The 26815-nt window shown below is 38.2% G+C and overlaps 1 protein-coding gene across 13 annotated transcripts in view; it reads left to right on the forward strand.

The window, feature by feature from the left end:
- The window catches only part of NIN (ninein), a 155051-nt gene that overhangs the window by 59717 nt on the left and 68519 nt on the right, over positions 1 to 26815 (forward strand). For all 13 annotated transcript variants that reach the window (XM_060174987.1, XM_060174993.1, XM_060174988.1 and 10 more), the window contains 2 exons: positions 21906 to 21945; positions 24183 to 24373. In XM_060174987.1, coding sequence (XP_060030970.1) covers positions 21906 to 21945; positions 24183 to 24373 — 231 coding nt within the window. The remainder of the gene's footprint in view (positions 1 to 21905; positions 21946 to 24182; positions 24374 to 26815) is intronic.

A 26815-nucleotide genomic window follows, 5' to 3' on the forward strand; every position in this document is an offset into this window, starting at 1 on the left:
AACACTACAGGCCAGAAGAGAATGGCAAGATATCTATCGAGTGCTCAATGAGAAAGGCTTTCAGCCAAGAATACTATATCCTGCTAGACTGTCATTCAGACTAGACTTAACAATCAACAAAAAACTTAACAATCAACAAAAAACTTAACAATCAACAAAAGATTAGTAACAGTCCCAAAATGTGGAAGCTCAACAGTACACTTCTTAACAACTTCTGGGTCAAAGAGGAAATCAAGGAAGAAATCAAAATGTTTCGAGAGTTCAATGAAAATGAAGACACAAGCTATCAAAATATTTGGGACACAGCTAAAACAGTCCTAAGAGGGAAGTTCATAGCTATACAAGTACACATTAGGAAACAAGAAAAGGCACAAATAAACAGCCTGATTGCACATCTTAAAGACCTAGAAGAAGAACAACAAAGGAATCCTAAAGCAACCAGAAGGACAGAAATCACTAAAGTTAGGGCAGAAATAAATAACATTGAGAATAGGAAAACCATACAAAAGATCAATGAAAGTAAATGTTGGTTCTTCGAAAGAGTAAACAAAATCGACAAACCTTTAGCCAGACTCACAAAACAAAAAAGGGAGAAGACCCAAATAAATCGGATAGTAAATGAAAGAGGAGATATCACAACAGACACTGCAGAAATTCAACATATTATGCGAGGCTTCTATGAACAACTATATGCCACCAAGCTAGAGAACCTGGAAGAAATGAATGATTTCCTAGATACCTACCAACTTCCAAAACTAAGTAAAGAGGAAGTGGATAACATGAACAGGCCCATCACAGCTAATGAAATTGAAACAGTTATCAAAAATCTTCCCAAAAATAAAAGTCCTGGACCAGATGGTTTTACAAATGAATTCTACAAAACTTTCAAAGAAGAACTAATACCTCTACTTTTCAAAGTCTTCCAGAAGATTGAAGACACTGGAATACTCCCTGCCGGCTTCTATGAAGCCAACATCACCCTGATACCAAAAGCAGACAGGGACACAACCAAAAAAGAAAACTACAGACCAATATCTCTGATGAACATAGATGTGAAAATATTGAACAAAATTCTAGCCAACCGGATACAGCAGTATATCAAAAAGATTGTTCATCATCACCAAGTCGGGTTTATCCCAGGCATGAAAGGTTGGTTTAATATACGTAAATCAATCAATGTGATCCACCACATCAACAAAAGCAAGACCAAAAACCACATGGTCATATCAGTAGATGCAGAGAAAGCCTTTGACAAAATACAACATCCCTTTATGATCAAAACACTACAAAAAATGGGAATAGATGGAAAATTCCTCAAGAGAGTGGAGTCTATATATAGCAAACCTACAGCCAACATCATACTCAATGGTGAAAAACTGGAAGCATTTCCCCTCAGATCAGGTACTAGACAGGGCTGCCCACTATCACCATTACTATTCAACATAGTGTTAGAAGTTCTTGCCATAGCAATCAGGCAGGAGCAAGGAATTAAAGGCATACAGATTGGAAGAGAAGAAGTCAAACTCTCCTTATTTGCAGATGACATGATAGTATACATGGAAAAACCTAAGGAATCCAGCAAGAAGCTTTTGGAAATCATCAGGCAATACAGTAAGGTGTCAGGCTATAAAATTAACATTCAAAAGTCAGTGGCATTCCTCTATGCAATCACTAAGTTAGAAGAAATTGTAATCCAGAAATCAGTTCCTTTTTCTATAGCAACAAAAACAATAAAATATCTAGGAGTAAACCTAACCAAAGAAGTGAAAGACTTGTATACTGAAAATTATGAGTCACTACTCAAAGAAATTGAAAAAGATACAAAGAAGTGGAAAGATATTCCATGTTCATGGGTTGGAAGAATTAACATCAAAATGAATATATTACCCAGAGCCATCTACAAATTTAATGCTATCCCCATCAAGATCCCAAGCACATTTTTTAGGAGAATAGAAAAAATGCTACAAATGTTTATCTGGAACCAGAAAAGACCTAGAATTGCCAAAACAATCTTGAGAAAAAAGAACAGAACTGGAGGCATCACACTCCCAGATCTCAAACTGTATTATAGGGCCATTGTCATCAAAACTGCTTGGTACTGGAATATGAACAGACACACTGACCAGTGGAATAGAATTGAGAGCCCAGAAATGAGGCCCCACACGTATGGACATCTAATCTTTGACAAAGGGGCCCAGACTATTACATGGGGAAAGCAGAGTCTCTTCAACAAATGGTGTTGGAAACAATGGGTTGAAACATGCAGAAGAATGAAACTGAATCACTGTATTTCACCAAATACAAAAGTAAATTCCAAGTGGATCAAGGACTTGGATGTTAGACCACAAACTATCAGATACTTAGAGGAAATTATTGGAAGAACTTTTTTCTGCATAAATTTTAAAGACATTTTCAATGAAACGAATCCAATTACAAGGAAGACTAAGGCAAGTATAAACTTCTGGGACTACATCAAATTAAAAAGCTTCTTCACAGCAAAAGAAACCACTACCCAAACCAAGAGACCCCTCACAGAATGGGAGAAGATCTTTACATGCCATACATCAGATAAGAGTTTAATAACCAACATATATAAAGAGCTTGCCAGACTCAACAACAAGACAACAAATAACCCCATCCAAAAATGGGGGGAGGACTTGGACAGAATATTCACCACAGAAGACATCCAAAAGGCCGAGAAACACATGAAAAAATGCTCCAAGTCTCTTATTGTCAGAGAAATTCAAATCAAGACAACAATGAGATATCACTTCACTCCAGTGGGAATGTCATACATCAGAAAAGGTAACAGCAGCAAATGCAGGAGAGGGTGTGGGGTCAAAGGAACCCTCCTGCACTGCTGGTGGGAATGTCAATTGGTCCAGCCTCTATGGAGAACAGTCTGGAGAACTCTCAGAAGGCTAGAAATGGACCTACTCTATGTCCCTGCAATTCCCCTCCTGGGGATATATCCTAAGGCAACCCAACACATCCATCTAAAAAGATCTGTGTACACATATGTTCTTGGCAGCACAATTTGTAATAGCCAAAACCTGGAAGCAACCCAGGTTTCCAACAACAGATGAGTGGCTGAGCAAGTTGTGGTATATATATACAATAGAATACTACTCAGCTGTAAAAAATCGTGACTTCACTGTTTTCAGCCGATCTTGCATGGACCTTGAAAAAATAATGTTGAGTGAAATAAGTCAGAAACAGAAAGGTGGATATGGGATGATCTCACTCTCAGGCCGAAGTTGAAAAACAAGATTAGAAAAGAAAACACAAGTCGAACCTGAAATGGAATTGGAGTATTACACCAAAGTAAAAGACTCTGGGGTGGGTGGGTGGGTGGGTGGGCAGAATACAGGTCCATGAAAGATGATGAATGACATAGTGGGGGTTGTATTGTTAAATGGGAATCTGGGGAATGTTATGCATGTACAAACTATTGTATTTACTGTTGAATGTAAAGCATTAATTCCCCAATAAAGAAATAAATTATTTAAAAAATATAAATAAAAATTAAAAAAAGAAAGCTTGCCTGTGGAATTCAAACCTTTACTGTATCATTGCCCCAGCCAAAAGAATATGGTAATATAGCTGAATATGATACAGTTGAATATAGCTCAAATGAAGTGATAATATAGCTAAGGTTTCCCAAGTGTGAGGTACATATCTACATGTCCCCTTCAGATAAAGGACAATCCCCAGGAATGGGAGGATCATATAAACCTGCTGAGTCTGGCAAAACCCACACAGTTCAACCTCTGCACACCATGACACTCAGCCACACAACCATTTTGCCTCCAGAGTCAGTAATAACTGCACTCCACAGAATTAAAAAAAAAAATTATTTTTATTCTTTCTCCATTGAGAGCTCACCTAAGATTTCAAGGGAACAAATTAGAAGACTTTTTTTTCCCCTTTAATTGTATTGACAACACATCTCAGCAATAGTCCCCACCAACACGCTTTTCCCAATATTTGGGTGATTATGTCACTTGCAATAATCCTGGCTGGTTTAATATAATAATATAATAATCCCCCTCCTTTATATTATATAAATAATATAATTATTTAATATAATAATATAATAATCCCCCTCCTTTGCCCCCCCCCTCTGCTTTTTAAATTTTAGCTACTGGCTCTAGGCAATGAGAATGAAAATAAATGAGCTGTGAATTAATTGAATCTTCCTCTTCTCCTCCTCCCCCCATTGCAATTTAATAACAAACCTTCAGCCACCATATGCTTACCTCACTCTTATTAAAGAAACAGATCCATAATGGAGATGGAGAGAAGCACAGCACATATATCTGCAGGGTAAAGTCCATCTGTGATTGAGCTGGTCTTGGAATGAAAATGTGGTGATTAGCATAAGCTTGCTGCTTCTGACAGGGTTGCTGCTCCAGTGGCTGGATCTTTTTATTAGAGAACCTTGGAAGGGATGCCTGGTAAGTTGTCCCTAAAGATTTAAAACAAGTTATTCCTCACTGTGCCACACGTGTTTATGTAAGCCATTTAAACTGCTGTGCAGCCTGGGTTTAGAAGGCTGTGCCAGAACAGATACTATTGAGTTAGGCTGTCTCAAGAATGTCTTGGCCTGGTCCATCCCCAAAGTTGGTGCCTGATAACTATCCCTACTCTTATACTACACCAAGCTTAGGAGAAATTTTCCTTTTCTCCCTGCCCCCAGATCACAAAAATTCATTTAGTGGGAATTTGGGGGTTGGTCAACAACAACAACAACAAAAAACAATGAAGTTGTATCTACTTATGTTGCAGAAACAGCATTTATAGCAGCAAAGGAAATAAGTGAAAATTGTCTCCCATTATCCCCTCAACCAAATGTATCTATTTTTATCATCTCAATTTCCTTCCAGTCTTTGTCTAGTTATATAAATAAATTTGCCATTGATAGTGTAGCTAGCATTTTTGTTATGGTCTCTTGTTCAACATTTCAGAAGATGTTTTTCCATGTTCCTACATGATTGGATTTCTGATTATGCTTTTAATGACTGCATTATGATGTTTATACTGTATGACCTATTGTTGAATAGTTAAATTGTTTTTCAGTAATTTACAAAAAGTGCCATAGTATACACATTTGTGTATATGCATTTCATTTTCTTCATTTTATTGCCACAGGAAATTAAAAATATTAAGCCAAAGAGTATGAAATTTTTGTGACTTTACATAGTCATTTTCTTTACTAACAGGATTATCCATTTTTATTGCTACTGGTAATATATAAGGAGGCCTATTTAAAATCGTAACATTGTGGTTAATAGGAGCCTTATCTTAAGTATTTCACTGATTTAATGCAAACAAAATGATTATTTGAGGTTCATTTTTGCCTCTTTGATTGCTGTCACCACACCATATTAGTTCAGTTGTGTTGCCTCTTGTATAAATTGTCTGCTCTTTGTATATATGCTGAAGACTAGTATTTTTCTTACAGTTTATATGACTAACTGATACTTCTCTGGACCCACTCAAACTAGCACTTCATGTTCAGAAAGAGTTATGGAAAGTAACTGCAAATATATACTCAATGTGAATGATACAAACACATGGCCAATTAAAAATAATAAAATTGGTATTACACCAAATTAAAAGACTCTAGGGGAAGAAGGGGAGTTCAGGTCCACTGTATGGGGGTGGGGATGAGGACACAGACCTTTGGTGGTAAAAATAAATAATAATAATAATAATAATAAAATTGGGGAGGGGGGAAGCAGTACATCAAGGACCTGGGTTTGAGCCCTTGCTCCCCAGCTGCTGAGGGAAGCCTCATGAGTATGAGTGGTGAAGCAAGTATCACAGGACTCTTTCTCCCTCTTCCCCTTTCTCTCTTTCTCTATCTCCACTTCTCCTCTTAATTTCTCTCACAGTGATCCTGGGTCCATACTCCCAGAGGGATAAATACTAGGAAATAAAGAAAATAAATAAATTTAATATATCAAAGAAAATAAATAAATTTAACTATCAAATAAAGAAAATAAATAAATTTAAATAATAATAATGAAGTTATACAGTATTCATTGTATGCCCAAAATAAGTGTACATTTCTTTCCCAGCTCTGTGAGATACATATTATTTTCTTTTCTTTCTTTATTTTTTATTTAAGAAAGGATAAATTAACAAAACCACAGGGTAAAGGGGTACAACTCCACACAGCTCCCACCACCCAATCTCCATATCCCATCCCCTCCCCTGATAGCTTTCCCATTCTCTATCCCTCTGGGAGCATGGACCCACCCCAGAGATATGGGTTATTTTCTTTCCATCATATAGGTTGAGAAAGTGAGACAAAAAAGGTCAAGAAACTTAACCTAGACTCAAACTTAGGTACAATCTTGTACATGAGCCAGGATTCAGAGCCATATCCATGCTATTCTTCTTACACTTGGTCTCTCACTAGTTATGAGTAAGAATCAGGAGGAGCTGGCTCACCTACCTCCTATTACATGTCCTTCAATCACTTCAAAGCTAACCTTGTCAGACAAAGTAAGGACTAAAAAAGCTGAATAAGGGAAAGAGACTGGCATGCTTTAATGATGACTCTTTAGTCACCACCAGGCCACCCCATCACCTGGGGCCCTAGTCAAGGAGTCCTGGCATTCCCACATAGACATGATGGGCCTAGACCTCTTAACAGATGCCTCTCACCACTGTCACCCATCCTCTCCATCAGGAACAACATAATGAATCCCTCTGTGGGCCCCTATTGGACTTTGCCCTCAATGTGGATCAACAATGGTAGGAAATGTTCCATTCTCCAAAGGGAAGTTGGATAGCATACTCTGCCTATAACCCGAGTAAGATGGATCCTGAAATTAGAGCATCCTGGAATGTTCATAGCTGTGACCACAGAATGTGAGCTCAAACCTACAGGGATGCAGAAGTTACATAGGCTTCTATGTGGACTATGGGTCCCAGATCAAATTGATCGGGTTTACAGTTAACAATATTTAATTACTTTCCCCATATTTGGGAGCTACTCTCTTCCCATATCTAGCTTTCTAGTCCCTTTTCCAACTATGACAGTATCCCCCCAGACAATAGCTTAGGTCACCTGCACATCAGAAGTCAGGCACAAGCAAAAACTAGTTGGGTCATGGGCCCCTTGGAATATAACTAAAATAGACCTACTAGCTTTTTCCAAAATGGAGACCCCAAATCTCCATCCACAATATTCCAGCCTTTAGGTTCATGATTAGTCAATAAATTGTTCTGCTTTATATCTTAACTCTTTTTCAGCCACCAAGTTCCAGATGATGCCAACCTAACTTATCTGGGCAGACGACCCCACCATATGTCTTGGAGCCCCACCTCCCCAGATTCATGCCTAAGGAAAGAGAAAGACAGTCTGGGAGTATGGATCAATCTGACAATACCCATGTTCAGCAGGGAAGCAATCACAGAAGCAGACCTTCTGTCTTCTGCACCCCACAATGATCCTGGGTCTGTACTCCCAGAGGGATAAAGACTAGGAAAGCTATCAATGGAGGGCACTGGATATGGAGTTCTGGTGGGAACTGTGTGGAAATGTACCCCTCCTATCCTATAGTCTTGTCAATATTTCCATTTTATAAATAATTTTTTTTTAATTCTTAGGAAGAATCACACACACACACACACACACAAATCAGGAATTACCATTTTGAGCAGGAGTCAGATAATAGATGCAACTCAGACCCATGGACTCCAGAGTCCTTGAAAACTGTTGTAGCCTCCTGCTTCCTTGAACAGTCTGCTCACTACTTTCTCTCTCTCTCTCTTTTTTTTAATTGGGGGGGATTATAGTCAACAATAAAATACAGTAACAAAAAACAAAATACAGTAGTTTGTACATGTATAACATTTCTCAGTTTTCCACATAACAATTCAACCACCTCTAGGTCCTCCAACATCATGTTACAGGACCTGAACCCTTCACCCCACCCCAGAGTCCTTTACTTTGGTGCAGAACACCAAACTCAGTCCAAGTTCTGCTTTGTATTTTCTTATTTTTCAACTTCTTCCCTTTTTTCAAATTTATTGTTGGTGGTTTAATAACCAACAAGATTGTGGGATAAGAGTGGTACAGTTCATACAGTCCCCACCACCAGTGTGCCATATCCCATCCCCTCCATTGGTTAAGTTTCCTTATTCTTTATCCCTCTGCGAGTATGGACCACTGATCTCTAAGGGGTGCAGGTCAGAGGTCTGGCTTCTGTAATTGCTTCTCTGCTGCACATGGGCTTTTCGATCCATACCCCCAGCCTGCTTCTACCTTTCTCTAGTGGGGTAGAGCTCTAGGAAGGTGTGGTTCCAGGAAGCTTTGGTGAGGTCATCTTCCCAGGAAAGGCGGGTGACATCATGATAGTATTTTTCAACTTTTGTCTATGAGTGAGATCATTCCATATTTATCCTTCTCTTTCTGGCATCTCACTTAAGATGATTCCTTTGGGAGTCGGGCAGTAGCGCAGTGGGTTAAGTGCATGTGGCACAAAGTGCAAGGACCACCAGAAGGATCCTGGTTCAAGCCCCCGGCTCCCCATCTGCAGGGGAGTCTCTTCACAGGCAATGAAGCAGGTCTGCAGGTGTCTATCTTTCTCTCCCCCTCTCTGTCTTCCCCTCCTTTCTCCATTTCTCTCTGTCCTATCCAACAACAACAACATCAGTGACAACAACAATAATAACTACAATAATAAAAAACAAGGGCAACAAAAAAGGGAATAAATATTTTTAAAAATTATAAAAAAGATTACTCAAGTTCCATCCAAGATGCTGTGAAGAAAATGAAATCACCATTTTTTAGCTAAATAGTATTCCACTGTGTGTGTGTATGTATATATATATATATATACACCACAACTCTCTCAGCCACTCATCTATCGTTGGACATCTGGGTTGCTTCCAGGTTTTGGCTATTACAAATTGTGCAGCTGTGAACCTAGATGTACACAGATCTTTTCGAATGTGTGTATTTGGTTCCTTAGGCTATATCCCCAGGAGAAGAATTGCAGGGTCATAGGGTAGGTCCATTTCTAGCCTTCTGAGAATTCTCCAGACTGTTTTCCAATTGACATTCGCACCAGGAGTGCAGGAGGGTTTCTTTGTCCCCACAACATGTGTTGTGCTACCTTTTCTGTACCTGTCTATGTTCCAGTACCAAACAGTTTTGATTACGATGGCCCTATAATACAATTTGAGATCTGGTTGTCTGATGTCTCTAGTTCTAGTCTTTCTTCTCAAGATTGTTTTGGCAATTCTAAGTCTTTTCTGGTTCCAGATAAACATTTGCAGCTTTTGTTCTGCTCTCCTAAAAAAATTGGGTGGGATCTTGATGGGGATTACATTAAATTTGTATATGGCTCTGGGTAATATAATCATTTTGATTATGTTAATTCTTCCAACCCATGAGAACATGGAATATCTTTCCACTTCTTTGTATCTTTCTGTTTCCTTGAATAGTGACTCATAATGTTTAGTATACAAGTCTTTCACTTCTTTGGTTAGGTTTATTCCTAGATATTTTGTTGGTTTTTTTTTTTTTTTTTTTTTTGCTATTGAAAAAGGAATCGATTTCTGGATTTCTTCTTCTACTATCTTAGTGTTTGTATAGAGGAATGCCACTGACTTTTGTATGTTAATTTTGTAACCTGACACCTTACTATATTGCCTGATAATTTCCAAGACCTTCCTGCTGGATTCTTTAGGTTTTTCTATGTATATTATATCATCTGCAAATAGTGAGAATTTGACTTCTTCTCTTCTAATCTGTATCCCTTTGATTGCTTGTTCCTGCCTGATTACTATGGCAAGAATTTCCAACACTGTGTTGAATAGTAATGGTGATAGTGGGCAGCTTTGTCTAGTCCCCGGTCTGAGGCAAATGCTTCCAGTTTTTCACCGTTGGCTGTAGGTCCGCTGTATATGGACTCCACTATCTTGAGGAACTTTCCATCTATTCCCATATTTTGTAGTGTTTTGATCATAAAGGTATGCTGGATTTTGTCAAAGGCTTTCTCTGCATCTATTGATAGAGCCATGTGGGATTTTTTTTTTTTTTGTCTTTTATTGATGTAGTGGATCATGTTGATTGACTTACATATTTTTTTTTTTTAAATTTCTTTATTGGGGAATTAATGTTTTACATTCAACAGTAAATACAATAGTTTATACATGCATAACATTCCCCAGTTTCCCATATAACAATACAACCCCCTCCAGGTCCTCTGTCATCCTTCTTGGACCTGTATTCTCTCCACCCACCCACCCCAGAGTCTTTCACTTTTCTGCAATACGCCAATTCCATTTCAGGTTCTACTTGTGTTTTCTTTTCTGATCTTGTTTTTCAGCTTACATATTCTAAACCTTGGGATAAACCCCACTAGGTCATGCAGACCAATCTTTTTAATATACTGCTGTAATCTGTTGGCAAGAATTTTGTTCAATATTTTAATATCTATGTTCATCAGAGATATTGGTTTATAGTTTTCCTTTTTGTTGTATCCCTGTCTGATTTTGGTATCAGGGTGATGTTGGCTTCATAGAAGCTGGACAGTAGTATTCCTGTGTCTTCAGTCTTTTGAAGAGTTTTTAAAATAGAGGTATTAACTCTTCTTTGAAGTTTTTGCTTTTGTTTGTTTTTTATTTTTTTATTCTTTTTTGGGGGGATAGGACACAGAGAAGTTTAGACAGAGAGGTTGGACAGAAAGATAGGCACCTGAAGACCTGCTTCACCACCTGTGAAGCAACCCCCCTGCAGGAGCCAGGAGCTGGAGCCAAGATCCTTGCACGGGTCCTTGTGCTTAGTACTATGTGTGCTTAACCCAGTACATTACTGCCTGGCCCCCCTTCCTTGAAGTTTTGTAAAATTCTATTTTTTTTTCCACCAGAGTGGAAGCTCAGGCTCATTGCCAGCACTACAAATCCTACAAATCCATTGCTACTGTAGGCCATCTTTTTTCCATTGTTGTTGTTGCTACTGTTGTTGAAGAGGACAGAGAGAAATTGAGAGGAGCGGAAGACATAAAAAAGGAGAGAAAAACAGACACTTGCAGACCCACTTCACCGCTTGTGAAGCAACACCCATGCAGGTGGGGAGCCGGGGCTCGAACTGGGATCCTTACACCAGTCCTTGCACTTTACAGCATGTGTGTTTAACCTGCTGTGCTACCACCCAGCCCCCAAAAAATTCATTTTTAAAACCATCTGTGGGGGTCAGGAGTTAGTGCAGCGGGTTACATGAACATGGTGCGAAGCACAAGGACCTGCGTAAGGATCCTGGTTTGAGCCCCTGGGTCCTCACCTGCAGGGGGGGGTCACTTCATAAGCAGTAAAGCAGGTCTTCAGGTGTCTATCTCTCACCCTCTCTCACTCCCCCTCCTCTCTCGATTTCTCTGTCCTACCCAACAACGATGACAGCAATAACAATAATAACCACAATAAGGGCAACAAAAGGGAAAAAATAGCCTCCAGGAGTAGTGGATTTGTATTGCATGCATCGAGACCCAGCAATAACTCTGGAGGCAAAAAAAGAAAGGAAGAAAAAGAAATAAAACCATCTGTTCAGAATTTTTATTTTTGAGAAGGTTTTTGATAACTTTTTCAGTTTCTTTGGTTGTGATTGGCCTGTTCAGATTTTCTAGTTCCTCTGTTTAATTTTGTAAGTTTGTAGATATCTAGGAACTCATCCATTTCTTCCAGGTTCTCTAGCTTGGTGGCATATAGTTGTCTGCTCATTACTTTAATGTGAATTGAGAAATAAGTCGATGAATATGAGAATAAGTACTCAAATTTACATGTTTGAATAAATATGTTAATAAAAAACAAACAGCAAGGTGCATGCCTTGTCTTAGAAATTGTTACCAGAGATTTTTCTGAAAGACACATACTTTCACTTTTTAAAAAATATTTTATTTATTTATGAATGAGGGGGATAGGAGGAGAAAGAACCAGACATCACTCTGGTACATGTGCTGCCGGGGATTGAACTTAGGACCTCATGCTTGGGTGTCTAGTGCTTTACCCACTGTGCCACTTCCTGGACTACAACTTTCTCTTTTCCAACTGTGTATAATGGCTGAGACTCCCTTTGTTGTTTGGGTTCATTGATGCATATTTTCCTATCATTTCTCCCATCAGTTTAAAAATCATCCCTTGCTTATAATTTGGGTGGTTCAAATATCATTTAAAAATCTATTTTATGGGAGCTGAGCTGTAGTTCAGCGGGTTAAGCGCAGGTGGTGCAAAGCACAAGGACTGGCATAAGGATTCCGGTACGAGCCCCCGGCTCCCCACCTGCAGGGGAGTCACTTCACAGGCGGTGAAGCAGGTCTGCAGGTGTCTATCTTTCTCTCCCCCTCCTCTCTCCATTTCTTTCTGTCCTATCCAACAATGGCAACCTCAGTAACTACAACAATAAAACAACAAGGGCAACAAAAAGGAATAAATAAATAAATAAAACATTTAAAAGATTTTTAAAAAATTTAAGAAAAATTTAAAAATCTATTTTATTTGCTTTAGTTGATATTAATGGATTTTTCTACAGTGTTTTCAACATATGTGCAAAATAGTGAATTTTCACAACTTTGGCTGCCAAAGGAATAAGAACAATTATATCATTTGCTTTTAAGAAGACAAGTTCATGGAGAGTGTGGGTATACTGATATCACCTGCTAATGACACCCAAAGTTGTATGAATTGGACCATCCTGCTTCAGTATGCTATGTTACTACTAGGTCTTTTACAAAGTCATAGCACACAGCTGAAGGTTGTGTCCTGTAGAGAAGCATGGGACAGGTTAGGATCAAAATCCATCCTTGCTCCGCAAGTTGCCTGTGAAGCGACTCCCCTTCAGGTGGGAAGCTGGGGCTTGTACCAGGATCCTTACTCCAGTCCTTGTGCTTTGCTCCACCTGCGCTTAACCCACGGCACTACCGCTGAACTCCTTTATGATGCCTTCTTTAGGCACATCAACCAATATTGAGCACTTTGACTTTGAGTTCTATAATTGCCCCTTGTTTATGGATACGTGTACACTTGTTTCCAGTACCCTAAACCCTAGCCTATTCTGGTATCAGTTACTTACTTAGTTAAATGATGTGCCATCTAACTTTTGTGTAGGTAGTCCCAAGTGTTAGGAAAGGTTTCACCAGATTTGAAGAGTTGTAAGATTGACTTCTCAGGCTGGTATCTCTGGCTGCAGTCCACAGGAGGATTTCAATAGCAGCATAATGTGGGGTGGCAGCATCAATAGCAATTTGGTTGAAGCTAACAAAGTTAGTATGGCAGTAAGGAATCAGAGAGAAGGAATTTCAGGAAGTATGGGCATGTCCTAGAGGTACCAGGACTAGGAGAAATGCGGGTCTGAAAGAGAATGCAAGGGGCTTCTTATAGTCCTAGAGCTAAATTATCAATAATTAATTATAAGCAGTTTGGTTGTGGGGTTTGGTATCTATATTAGTATACTTGACTTTACTATGCTTTGAACCCTTTTAGTGGTATCTGAGCCTCTTTGTACTTTAGATGCTTACAAGGCCAAAAGGTCTTCTCTTGTCTGGCCTAAAGCTATAGTTGATTTAGATGTTTGCAGAGCTATATTTTCAGATATAGTTTTAGAGCTCCATGAACAATTTAATCCCATTATAAGAGTTTGATCATTTGCAAATCTAAGATATTAAATGTTAAGGCAAAAGCTAATATTTGTGCTTAAGGCTACAGTCTAGGCAGTTAGAGAACCTGAGATATTAAATCTACCCCCCCACAAACACATGTTGTGTTACTAGTGATAGGACTAGAATTTCACATCTTCCCTGCCACTGAAAATCTGTGCCCTCCCCCCGCCCCACTAGGTAACCACTATAGTTTTCCAATATAAATATAGGTTGTATTGTATCTGGTTGTTTATTTTAAGTATGTGTGTTCAGTTCTCTAAATTCCACATATGAGTGAGACCATCCTGTAACTTTCCTTTACCTCTTTGCATATTTCACTAAGTATAATGTTCTCAAGTTCCATCCATTTTATTCCAAAGGATGTAGAATCATCTTTTTTATTGCTGAGTAGTACTCCACTGAGTATATGTCCCATGACTTTTGTAACCAATCAGCTGTCGTAGGACATTTTGTTTGCTTCCAGATTTTTACTATTGTAGATAATGTGGCTATGAACATGGGGGTACACATATCCCTGCAGATTGGTGATACTGTCTCTTTTGGATAAATGTCTACGAGTGGAATGGCTGGGTTGTAAGGTATTTCCATCTGTACTTGCTTAAGGTTTCTTAAGGATTGCTTAAGGATTCTCCATACTGTTCTCCATAATAGTTGTACCATTTTGCATTCCCACCAGCAGTATATTAGAGTTCCTTTCTTCCCACATCCTCTCCAACATTTATCTTCTCCTGTCTTGTTGATAAAGGCCATTCTTACAGGTGAGAGTGGTATCTCAATGTGGTTTTAATGTGCATTTCTCTGGTGATGAGTGAATTAGAACATTTCTGCATATGTCTGTGGGCCTTGCATATCTCTTCTTTGGAGAACTGTCTATGGACAGTCCTCTGCCCACTTTTTTATTGAGTTGTCCTTTGTCTTTTTGACCTGAATGAGTTCTATTTTTTTAAATATTTATTTACTTGTTCTCTTTTGTGCCCTGGTTGTTTTGTTTCATTGTTGTAGTTATTATTGTTGTCGTCATCGTTGGATAGGACAGAGAGAAATGGAGAGAGGAGGGAAAGACAGAGAGGGGGAGAGAAAGATAGACACCTGCACACCTGCTTCACCACTTGTGAAGTGACCCCCTGCAGGTGGGGAGCCTGAGGCTCAAACTGCGTTACTTATGCCGGTTACTTATGCCGGTCCTTGCGCTTTGTGCCATGTGCGCATAACCTGCTATACTACCGCCCAACTCCCCCTGAATGAGTTCTTTATAGATGTTTGATATCAAGCGCTTGTCTGAAGTATGATGTGCAAATATGTTCTCCCATTTGCTGGGTTTCCTGTTTATCTTTATGGAGTTTTCTTTTGATGTATGGAAGCTTTTTAATTTGATATAGTTTCATTTTTTCAATCTTGCTTTTGTTTCCCTTGCTCATGGAGTGAAGTCTCAAAATATGTCTTTAGTGTTAATGTCATGAAATGTTTTCACCAATATGTTCTTCTATGTATTTTATAATTTCAGGTCTGATATCCAGATCTTTGATCCATTTTGAGTTAATTTTGGTGTATAGCGTTAATTGGTGGTCTGGTTAGATTTTTCTACATGTGGCTGTCCAATTCTGCCAACACCATTTGTTAAAAAGACTTTCTTTTCCTTTTTGTCAGATTTGGCCCCTTTGTCATATATGAGGTGTCTGTACATGTATGGATTGAATTCTGGGCTCTCTATCCTATTCCATTTGTCTATATAGCCATTTTTGTTCCAGTACCACATTGTTTTGATTACGACTGCTTTGAAGTATAACCTGAAGTTGTGTATTGTGATGCCTCTATATTTCTTCTTTTTCTTTAGGAGTGTTTTTGCTATTCATGGTTTTTTACAGTGCCACACAAATATCTGAATAATCTATTCAATTTCCTTGAAATATATCATTGGGATTTAAATAAGGATTGCATTGAATATATACATTGCTTTTGACAGATTTGCCATTTTAATGATATTTATTCTATGAACAGGGGATGTTCTTCCATTTCTCTGTGTCATCCTCTATTACTTTTAACATGTCTTATAGTTTTCCTTGAAAAGATCCTTTACATCCTTTGTTAGATTTACTCCTAGGTATTTGATCTTCTTGGGTTCAATTGTAAATGGTATTGCTTCCTTCAGTTTCATTTCTTCTGAACCATCTTTTGCATAAAGTAATGCCACAGATTTATGGGTATTGATTTTGTAGTCTGCTGCTTTATTGAATTTACTGATGATTTCCAGTAGTTTTTGGCTGTTTCCAGAGTATTCTAGGTTTACCAGTATGTCATCTGCAAATAATGAGAGTTTAACTTCATCCTTTCCAATTTGGATTCCTTTGGTATCTCTTTCTTGTCTAATTGTGACAGCAAGGACTTCTATGACTATGTTGAATAAAAAAGGTGAGAGTAGGCACTCTTGTCTAGTTCCTGATTTTAGGGGAAAAGCTTTCAATTTTTCCCCATTGACTATGATGTTAGCCATGGGCTTATCATTATATAGCCTTTACTATGTTAAGGAATTTTCCTTCCACTTCCAGTTCCTTAAGGTCCTTTGTCATAAATAGGTGTTGCACCTTGTTGAATGCTTTTTCTGCATCAATTGACAGAATCATGTGATTTTTATTTTTCTTTGTGCTGATATAGTGTAATACGCTTACTGACTTACGGATGTTGAACCAAAAAAAAAAAAACAATGCAGAAAAAGCATTGTTTCCCAGGGATGAACCCCACTTGATCTTGGTGGATTATTCTCTTAATATGTCATTGTATTCAGTTAGCCAGGATTTTTTTTGAGGATCTTTGCATCAATGTTCATCAGGGATATAGGTCTATAGTTATCTTTTTTGGTGAGGTCCTTTCCTGCTTTGGGGATCAGGGTGATGTTAGCCTCATAGAATGTGTTTGGGAGTGTTCCCTTTTCTATTTTCTGGAAGAGTTTGACAAGGATGGGTGTGTTAGTTCTTGTGTGAAGGTTTCATAAAATTCATTAGTATAGCCATTAGGACCCAGGCTTTTGTTCTTGGGTAGACTTTTGATTTCTGTTTCAATTTCTTTGCTAGTGATTGTCCTGCTAAGTTTATCTGCTTCCTCTTGTGTCAGATTGGTAGTGGGTATGACTTTAAGACTGTGTCCATTTCTTCTAAGTTGTCAAATTTGGTTCCATACAGATGTCCATAATATTTTTGCATAATCTTTTGAATCTCTACCTCATCTGTTATAATATCTCCTTTTATTTTTTAGTGATTTTACCATAGAATTTTCTCTTTTTCTCTTGGCGAGTATAGCTAGTGGCTTATCTGTTTTATTTATCCTTTTTTATTATTAAATCTTTTTTATATTTATTTATTTGTTTTCCCTTTTGTTGCCCTTGCTGGTTTTTTTATTGTTGTACTTATTATTGCTGTTCTTGTTGATGTCGTCATTGTTGGACAGGACAGAGAGAAATGGAGAAAGGAGGGGAAGACAGAGAGGGGGAGAGAAAGACACCTGCAGACCTGCTTCACCACTTGTGAAGTGACTCCCCTGCAGGTGGGGAGCTGAGGGCTTGAACCGGGATTCTTAAGCTGGTCCTTACACTTCACGCCATGTGCGCTTAACCCACCACCTGACTCCCTATTTATCTTTTCAAAGAACCAGCTCTTGATTTCATTAATCTTCCTTATGGTCTTCTTGTTTTCTATTTCATTGATTTCTGCTCTGATTTTAACTATTTCCTGTCTCCTGCTGACTGTTGGTTCTTTTTGTTGCTCCACTTGTAGTTGATTGAGGTGGGTTGTTAGATGGTTTACTAGTGACTTCTGCTGTTTATTAACATGGGCATGTATTGCTATGAACTTCCCTCTCAGCACTGCTTTTGTTGCATCCCATAGGGTCTGGTAACTGGTTTCTTCATTTATATTGGTATCGAGGTAATTCTTAATTTCTTTTTTGATCTCTTTAGTGACCCATTTATTTTTCAGCAGCATATTGTTTAGTCTTCTGGCTTTAGGGAGGTTTCTTTTCCTTTTTTGGCTGATTTCTAGTTTCATGCCTTCATGTTCTGAGAGGAGACATTTTATAATTTAATATTTACGTATTTGTTTAGACTGTCTTTATGGGCCAGCATATTGCCAGTCCTTGTAAATGTTCCATGTGTACTTGAGAAGAATGTATATCCATTACTTGTGGGACGGAAAGTTCTGTATATATCTATTAGGTTAATTTCATTTATGGTTTCATTTAAGTTCACTATTTCTCTATTGATTTTTTTTTTTATCCAGATGTTCTGTCTCTTGGTGTGAGTGGTGTGTTGAAATCTCCTACTATTGTGTTGCTATCAGTGTCTCTCTTGAATTCAGTGTTTGTTTCATACATTTGGGTGCTCCTAAGTTGGGGCGTATATATTTATGATGGTTATATCTTTTTGTTGGATCCTTTAACCATTATGTAATGTCCTCTATCTTTGATTACTTTCTTTGCCTGAAAGTCTATTTTATCAGATAATAGGATAGCTGTCCCTGACCTTTTTAGTTATTATTCTGGGACATCTTACACCAACCTCTTATATTCAGTTTCCATTTGTCTTTTCTTTGGATGTGTGTTTCCTGAGACATATAATGGATGGATCCTATTCTTTAATCCATTTAGCTATACTCTTAGTCTTTTGATAGGTGAATTTAGGCCATTCACATTTAGTGTGATTATTGATATATGTGGTTTACTTATGTCCATTCTAATTTTTTTTTTTAATTTAGGTTAAATTGTTGAATCTTTGCCCATTTGTTTCTGTCTGACCTGTTGTGTAGATGAGTTTCTGTGGTGAATTCCTCACTATTTTTTTCTTGTGTTTTCTGTAAATCTCTGTTCCCTGCTTTGTTTTGTGGTTACTATGTGTGTAATAACTAGCCTTGTGAGTCTAGAAAAGTCTTTTTTTAAGTTTATTTTGATTAACAAAAATTTGATAGGGCTTCTTTGTCTTTTAATTCCCTCCCCTATTTGCTTGTTGTTCTTTCCTATTTTATTTTGTTCTTGTTTCTAGTCTACTGCTGTTCACCTCGCTGAGCACATGTGTTTCTTTGCTTCCTTCTTTCCTATAAGACTCCATTCAGTAAGGCAGGGTTGATTGTGGTAAATTCTTTTAGCTTTTAAATGTTTGGGAATGCTTTTATTTCTCCCTCATACTTGAAGGAAAATTTTGCAGGATACAAAATTCATGGCTAAAATTCCCTCTCCTTTAGTGCCTTGAATATGTCGTTAATTCCAATTTCTCCTTGCCTCTATGGTTTGTGAAGAAAAATCTGATGAGAATCTGATATTTTTCCCTTTGTATGTAACTTCTTTCCTTTCCCTAGCAGTCTGCAAAATTTTTCCCCTTGTCACTGAGCTTTAATAATTTTACAATAATGTGCCTTAGTGTTGGCCATTTTGGACTTGCAAACCTGGGTGATCGGTCTGCCTCCAAAATAAGTATGTTCTGAGGATTACCTAGGTGAGGGAAATTTTTATCTAAAATTCCTCTGAAAATTACCTCTGGACCTTGACCCAGTCTACCTCCTCACGTATCCCTATAACTCATATACTCGACCTTTTTATGGAGTCTAAAATTTCACAGAGAGTAGTTTCATTCTTTCTAAAATCTTTCCTCTCCCTCATCTTTGAATTGAAAGAGTGGGCTAATTGTGCCTTCTAAATTCTTCTGCATGTGTGAGTATATTTCCTAAGCCTTCTGCCAGAGTTTGAACTGCTATAAAGATCTCTTTCAGTCCTTGCAGTTTTGTTTGAAGTTCTTCTTTCATGCTTTGTAGCTTCTTACCAAATTCTGTACTGAGTTCCTCTTTTGCATGTCTTAATTCCAAAGTAAAATGCTCTTTCAACTCTTGCTTAAGTTGTAGAGTTCTCATAAGCTTTCTATAGTCAGTCTCTGATACACTCTCTGCATCTTGAATTTCTTGGGTTTCGTCTCATTTGCTTCCTTTTTTTTCACAATCTTGCTGTATTCTTTTATATATATAGGAAATATTGAAAAAAAACATAGGATAAGAGGGGTACAACTCCACACAATTCCCACCACTAGATCTTCGTATCCCATACCCTCCCCTGATAGCTTCCCTATTCTTTAACCCTCTGGGAGCATAGACCCAAGGTCATTGTGGGATGCAGAAGGTAACAGGTCTGGCTTCTGTAATTGCTTCCCTGCTGAACATAGGTGTTGACAGGTCGATCCATACTCCCAGCCTGTCTCTCTCTTTCCCTACTAGGGTGGGGCTCTGGGGACACATTGGTGGGGTTGTCTGTCCAGGGAAGTCTGGTCGGCATCCTGCTAGCATCTGGAACCTGGTGGCTGAAAAGAGAGTTAACATACAAAGCCAAACAAATTGTTGACCAGTCATGGACCTAAAGGCTGGAATAGTGCAGATGAAAGGTTGGGGAGTCCTCCATTTTGTAGATAGCTAGTAGGCATATTTTAATTATATTCCAAAGGGCCTGGCTATACTAGTTTTGTTTTGTTTTTCTTTTTTCCCCTGAGCCTGAAATCTGATATGCCGGTGGATCAAGTTATTGTCTGGGGAGATGATGTCATAGTTGGAAAAAGGACCAGCAAGCTGGATCAGGGAAGAGAGTAGTTCCCTAAATGGGAAAGGGGTGTAAATATTGTTGATTGTAAACCCCATCGATTTGATGTGATCTGACAGAGTCATTATCTTATGACTACAAGTAGTATACTGCTTTCCATAAGCAAGGACAATCTCAGGATGAAGGTAACCAACTATTATTCTGGGTGCCAAGTATGGTCCAAAAGCTATTCTTAAAATAATAATAATAACAATAATAATAGTAAATAAAAGATTTATTTATATTTATGAGATGGAGAAGAAAAACCAAAACAGTCATTAACCTAAAAGCTGGAATAGTGCAGATGAAGGGTTGGGGGGTCCTCCATTTTGTAGATAGCTAGTGGGCATGTTTTAGTTATATTCCAAAGGGCTTGTGGCTATTTGTGTCATATTTAGCTGTTTGCCTCTTGTTTTTCGCATGTATGGTGTTGGTTATTGCTGGCCAGCAGGTGGTGCTGTTGTGATCACCATTTCACTTGTTTGTATAATCTGCTGTGGTGTAGGGGGAGGGGTTTTTTGGGCTATTGTGGACTGAGTTCTGTGTCCTCTTAAACTCAGACTGAGAAAAAACAAAACAAAAAAAACCCTGAGTCAAAGATTGAGGTTTTAAGCTCCAATTTCTTTTCTTCTGGAGAGTCTGATAACTGTGTTACTGTCCAAGATGGCGTGGGTCAGTGCCAAGCACTGTCTGCCCAGAGCTCTGGTTTTGACCTTGTCTTCCAACCCACTACCCTGTTTCCCCAACCGTTCGTACAGACAACCACATGGGACTGTGGAATTTTTTTCAGCTGTAGATTATGTGTCCAATTCAATCTCTTGTTGTGTTCAATAGTTGTTTTTGAGGAGAGCAAAGATCTGATCGTGGCTACTCCATAAACCACACCTCCTGGACTTCCCTTGTTGTTATTTATTGCTTGTCTGCATATAATTTTCTAGACAAGTAATGGTTGTCTTGTTCATAGCTGTATATCAAAGATCCAGTTTGATAGCTAGAATACAGTAAACACTGAAGAACAGACTCTTGAATGTAGGCCTTCAAACCCTTGTTGGGTGATAGGTTCTGAGTATTTGCTTTGGCTTGACCTTATTGACTGTGATAGGTTTTGGTGTTGAATAAAAAAGATCACAAATGGGGGGGGGGCTGGGTGGTGGCACACATAGTATAAAATGCAAGGACTCAAGCAAGGATCAAATTTGAGCCCCCACTCCTCACCTGTAGGGGGAAAACTTTATCAGTAGTGAAGCAGGTCTTCAGGTATCTGTCTTTCTGTTTCCCCCTCCCTTCTCAATTTCTCACTGTCCTAATGAATAAAATGGAAGAAAATGGCTGCCAGGAGCAGTGGATTTATAGTGCCTACACTGAGCCCCAACAATATACCTGATTGGGGAAAAAAATAGAAAGAAAAAAAGAAATATCACAAATGTGAAAGATATATCCTTGGTGAATACTACAGAAGACTGTGTTGTTTCTTCATTGAGTGGGTAGCTGTAGAGACCCCATCTGATGAAAGCACTGGAGGGTCTTAAATCACGTGACTCACTCAGGTTGTATTTTCACAGCCAGAGTGAGCTGATCTTAGAAAAACTGAACAAGTTCTAATGCACACCAATCTTTTCTTGCTTTGTCTAGCACTGGAAGACTCAACCCAGTGAGGAATATGAAGCAGAAGGTATGAACTGAATGTGTGTTGGGGTCTGCCTAGGAAGAAAGGACTGCCTTTCACAAGGCATTCTCCATACTCCCTTGCAGCATCTCTTCCATAGAGTCTTACATGTTGGAGACCAGTGAAGATCTAACTTCAACAAGGTTATTCCCATAGTCCATGGCTTTGAAATATAGTTTTTAACATCATGCAAAAGATGGCAACTAAAATGCAGGATTCCACTGATGCACTAATTATTCTTTTATAGAGACTTTTGAAATTTTTATTTTTCTATAGTTTCTTTATTTATTGGACAAATAACAAAGAAATCAAGAAGGAAGGGGAAGATAGAGAAGAAAAGAGAGAAACACCTGCAGCACCTCTTCATCACTTGTCAAGTTTTCTGCCTGCAGGTGGAGACCAGGAGCTTGAACCCAGGTCCTTGTGCATTGTAATGTGTGCATTCAACCAAGTGCACCACCACCCAACCCATATATAGACTTTTGAATTGATTTGTGAACAGCACTAACACAACCCATGACAAATATTAAGAAGCAGCAAGACATGTTAATCTTCTGGCCAGTAGATGGCACCATAGTTCAGCTGACAGGAAGGACCTCAGCCTATATCATCCTACCTTACCTATATTTTAGTATACAATATGTTCTATAGATCACCAAAGGTACAGCAATAACGGGCTTAGTTTCCTTGGATAAACAGACTGCTCCTAAATTCTCTCTTCAATTCTTTAAGATATCTGCAGGCACACAAAATTATGTTGGTAATTATCTCATTTATGTAATGACTTTGCAGAATCTCTGTTTGTGTAAGTGGAAATTTTTCCTAGAAGTGGGAAATTGTAATAGAAGATAAACAGTTTTTATTTTTAAATCAGTAGTTTCATTCTTTAGTCTTCAAACATAACTTAGTAATTAGAGAATTTCAGCTTATAATCATTTATTCTTTTGAGTTGGATCATTTGATTTCCAATTTCCAGAAGTCATTTCATTTGCATGAACATTTGAAAGCAGCCTGGCATTAGTGTGTGTTTTTGTTTTTTTGTTTTTGTTTTTTTTTTTTTTAGTGATACGCACGATGATACGCACCACATGGTTATTAATCCTCCTTAATAAAAGCAGCTCTGGTACTTAAACTAGAAAGAAAGTAAAGGCAACAAAGTTTCTTTTTTTTTTGGTAACAAAGTTTCTAATAGTTTAGATGTGCGGAGGCATATAAAAGTCTTTGGAAAAGTTTTTAACCAGCGGTTTTGTTTGTTTTTGTTTTGTTTTGTTTTGTTTTTTTCTTTTGTCTCCAGGGTTATCACTGGGGCTCAATGCCTACACTACAAATCCACTGCTCCTGGAGGCTATTTTTTCTCTTTTTTTGCCCTTGTTGTTTATAGTTGTTGTTGTTGTTGTTGTTATATTGTTATTGCTGTTGTTGGATAAGACAGAAAGAAATCAAGAGAGGAGGGGAAGACAGAGAGGGAGAAAGACACCTGCAGACCTGCTTCACCACTTGTGAAGCGACCCCCTGCAGGTGGGGAACCTGGGCTTGAACAGGGATCCTTACACCGTTCCTTGTGCTTTGCGCCATGTGCACTTAGCCTGCTGCGCTACCATCCTCCGCCCCACCACCCCCCAACACTCTTTTTCAATCACACCAAATCCTAAACCTGTACATGGCTTTCTGAAGAAGAAAAAAACTAAAACTTTGGCATGACTTCACAAAGAGATAACTCTAACAGAATCAGTGAATTAAATAATACATATTTTGGTCTGGTTGCAGTCTGAGTATCAGTACTTCTGCTTCATGTGAATTTCAAGATCAATTCAAAATGGAATCAATATCTATAGTATTTTTCTTATAATACTTACTTTCAGTATGTAGGTTTTTTGGGTTTTATTGTTGCTGTTTCTTTTGTTGCCTCCAGGGTTATTGCTGGGGCTCAGTATCAGCACTATAAATCCACTGCTCCTAGAGGCCATTTTTTCCACTTCATTGGATAAAGCAGAAAGAAATTGAGAGAGGAAGGGAAGATAGAGAGGGAGAGAGAAAGATAGACACCTGCAGACCTGCTTCACTGCTCCTGAAGCATTGCCCCTGCAGGTGGGGAGCCAAAGGCTAAAACCTGAATTCTTGTTCTTCATACTATGTGCACTTAACCAGGTGTGCCACTACCCTGCCCCTCAGTATATTTTTAAGAGTAGGTCTCTATCTCTTTGCATTTCCTTTGGAGACAACACACCATGGTTTTATTTTAGGCCAGTTAAGATTCTGGAACCCAGATGATCTTAATGCTTCACAATGTGGATCTTCTCCTCCTCATGACTGGATAGAAGACAAACTACAGGAAGTTTGTGAAGATTTGGGAATCACCCGTGATGGTCACCTGAATCGAAAGAAACTGATCTCTATCTGTGAACAGTATGGCTTGCAAAATGTCAATGGAGAGGTAAACCTTATGCTATATTTTCATTCAAGACTAATTGTGAGGATGACTGGGTGGTGGCGCACCTTATTGGGTGCATGTTACAATGGACAAGGACCCAGGTTCGAGTCCCCCAGTCCCCACCTGCAGAGGGAAAGCTTTGCAAGTAGTAAAGCAGAGCTGCAGGTGTCTCTCTTTCTCTCTCCCTCTCTGTTCCCTCTGCCCTCTCAATTTCTGGCTATCTTTATCCAATAAATAAAGATAATAATTGTGAGATTATTAGGTTGAAAGATGGGGATATGGAACTTTGGTGGTGAGTATGATGTGGAACTATACATTGTAATCTCATAATCTTGAAGCAAACTATTAATAACAAATACAAAAAATATTTTAATTTAAAAAATAATTGCGAGAAAAACTGAATAGAACTATACCTCTTGCCTTCCTGCAACATGTTACAGAGGCTCCGATTCTCTTTTTTTACCCCTAGGAAATAAGCCATAAAGCTTCTCTTTGAGGAGCTCATGCTGTGTTGCAGAAAAGGAAATCTGACAAGAGCTAATACTTACTTATTTACCCATACTATGTGTTCCTAACTGTGCTAAGGATATTACCCCACATGAAACTTGCAGTCACTAATTCACTGCATCCATGCCAGACATATTTGTAGAGGCAGCTTTCATAGAACAAAAAATGGGAGAGTCATGGAGGAAGGATTAAGCAGGGAATATAATGATGAGGGAATATTTTGGAGATGGACCTGGTGACTTTTAGGCTTTTGGAGATATAATCTCAGTATCATAGCAGAGTTTGTCTATAGACAGTGCTACTTAAGAAAACCTTGCAGAGGATGGTCTAAGCTACTTTTATAGAGTATGTTGGCTCAGAGACCAGCCAGAAGCCATTGTAATATTCTGGTCATGAGGTCGTGGAAAAGGGTGAGTTAATAGTTTTGAAGTTACAAAACAGAATCATGAAGGAGTCCCTAAAGAATTCTTACCTGATGAAAGGTTGAGCTTTATGTTTTCTGAAAAATTGAAAGGATAATTGGCAGAGGTGGGTGTCTGGATAACTGAAGTGTTGAGAGCATAGCTAATTCTAAGATGTATTTTCAAAGAGCAAAAAATAAAACTTTGAAGGACTGAAGTTTGAAGTTAGGGCTGCAGTTAGAAGTTTGGGGTCAACTGGGCCCATACTCACAGAGGGATAAAGAATAGGAAGGCTATCAGAGGAGGGGATGGGATACAGAGTTCTGGTGGTGGGAATTGTGTGGAGTTGTACCCCTCTTATCCTATGGTTGTTGTCAGTGTTTCATTTTTATAAATAAAAATTTAAAAATGAAATAAAATAAAAAAGAAAAAATTGGGGGGGGTCTTTGATTATAATATTTGAAACCATGTTGTTTACCTAGACTAGAGGTCAGGTGTTATTGTTAACCTAAAGCAGAAAGAGACTTACAAAAAAAAAAAAAAAAACCTTTCAGGTGGCCTGGATTGCAAAAAAGCTTTTTTGTCACCCTTTTCTGATTTATATTGGATACCTTTGATTGCTTTTTAGTGTGAAAATAAATGACTGCTTAGTCACAAAATAAAATTTTTCCTCATAAATTACAAACCATTGCAATATGCTGAACCTTGGGTTGTTTTTGCCAAGAAATATTGCACAAACTCAGGATATTATCTAAAAACAGTTCTTGAGATAAACCATATCCATTTGAAGGGAACTGAATTTACTTCTGTGGTGGAGTTTTCAAAACCCTGAAAAAGACAGCAATTTAATGACTTTCCTCTGATCTTAGGATGCTTATTGAATTTGACTTTCACTTATTTTTTTCTCAAAGAGAAAGAAAGAGAGAAAGAAAGGAAGGAAGCAGGCAAGCAGGCAGGCAGAAAGGAGGAGAGGGAAAGGTCATGAATTTCTAGAGGACTTTGTATCACTCTCCAGACTACAATGGGGAATTGAAAGTTCAAAATTATTTCATCGGCATACAACTTAGAATCCTAGAATTTTACTACAGAAATCAGTTTCAAATTTAGTCACCCCCTCATTTTACAGATAAGGAAAATGAGATCAGTGCTGCTGGTAGTTGTTTTCATAAACAGGAACCAGAGTCATTATCTTTTTTTTTTACATTTTAAATAATTGCATTTTATTGACCAACATGCACAAGTGTAAAAAAAAATTGGATGTAGTTTAAACCTAAACCATCAATCTGCTAAATCTCTTCATTTATTAAACAGCCTGACATAACAGGCCTAGAAAGTACCAAAACAGTATGTGCATTTCCCTTCATGATTTACTTAATAGCTTAAAAAAAAACTCTGAACAATATTATTTTTATTATTTTTTAATTTTTTATTTATAAAAAGGAAACATTGACTAAACCATAGGATAAGAGGGGTACAACTCCACACAATTCCCACCACCAGAACTCTGTATCCCATCCCCTCCCCTGATAGCTTTCCT

This window comes from Erinaceus europaeus, chromosome 16 (assembly GCF_950295315.1).
Source record: "Erinaceus europaeus chromosome 16, mEriEur2.1, whole genome shotgun sequence".
NCBI lineage: Eukaryota > Metazoa > Chordata > Mammalia > Eulipotyphla > Erinaceidae > Erinaceus > Erinaceus europaeus.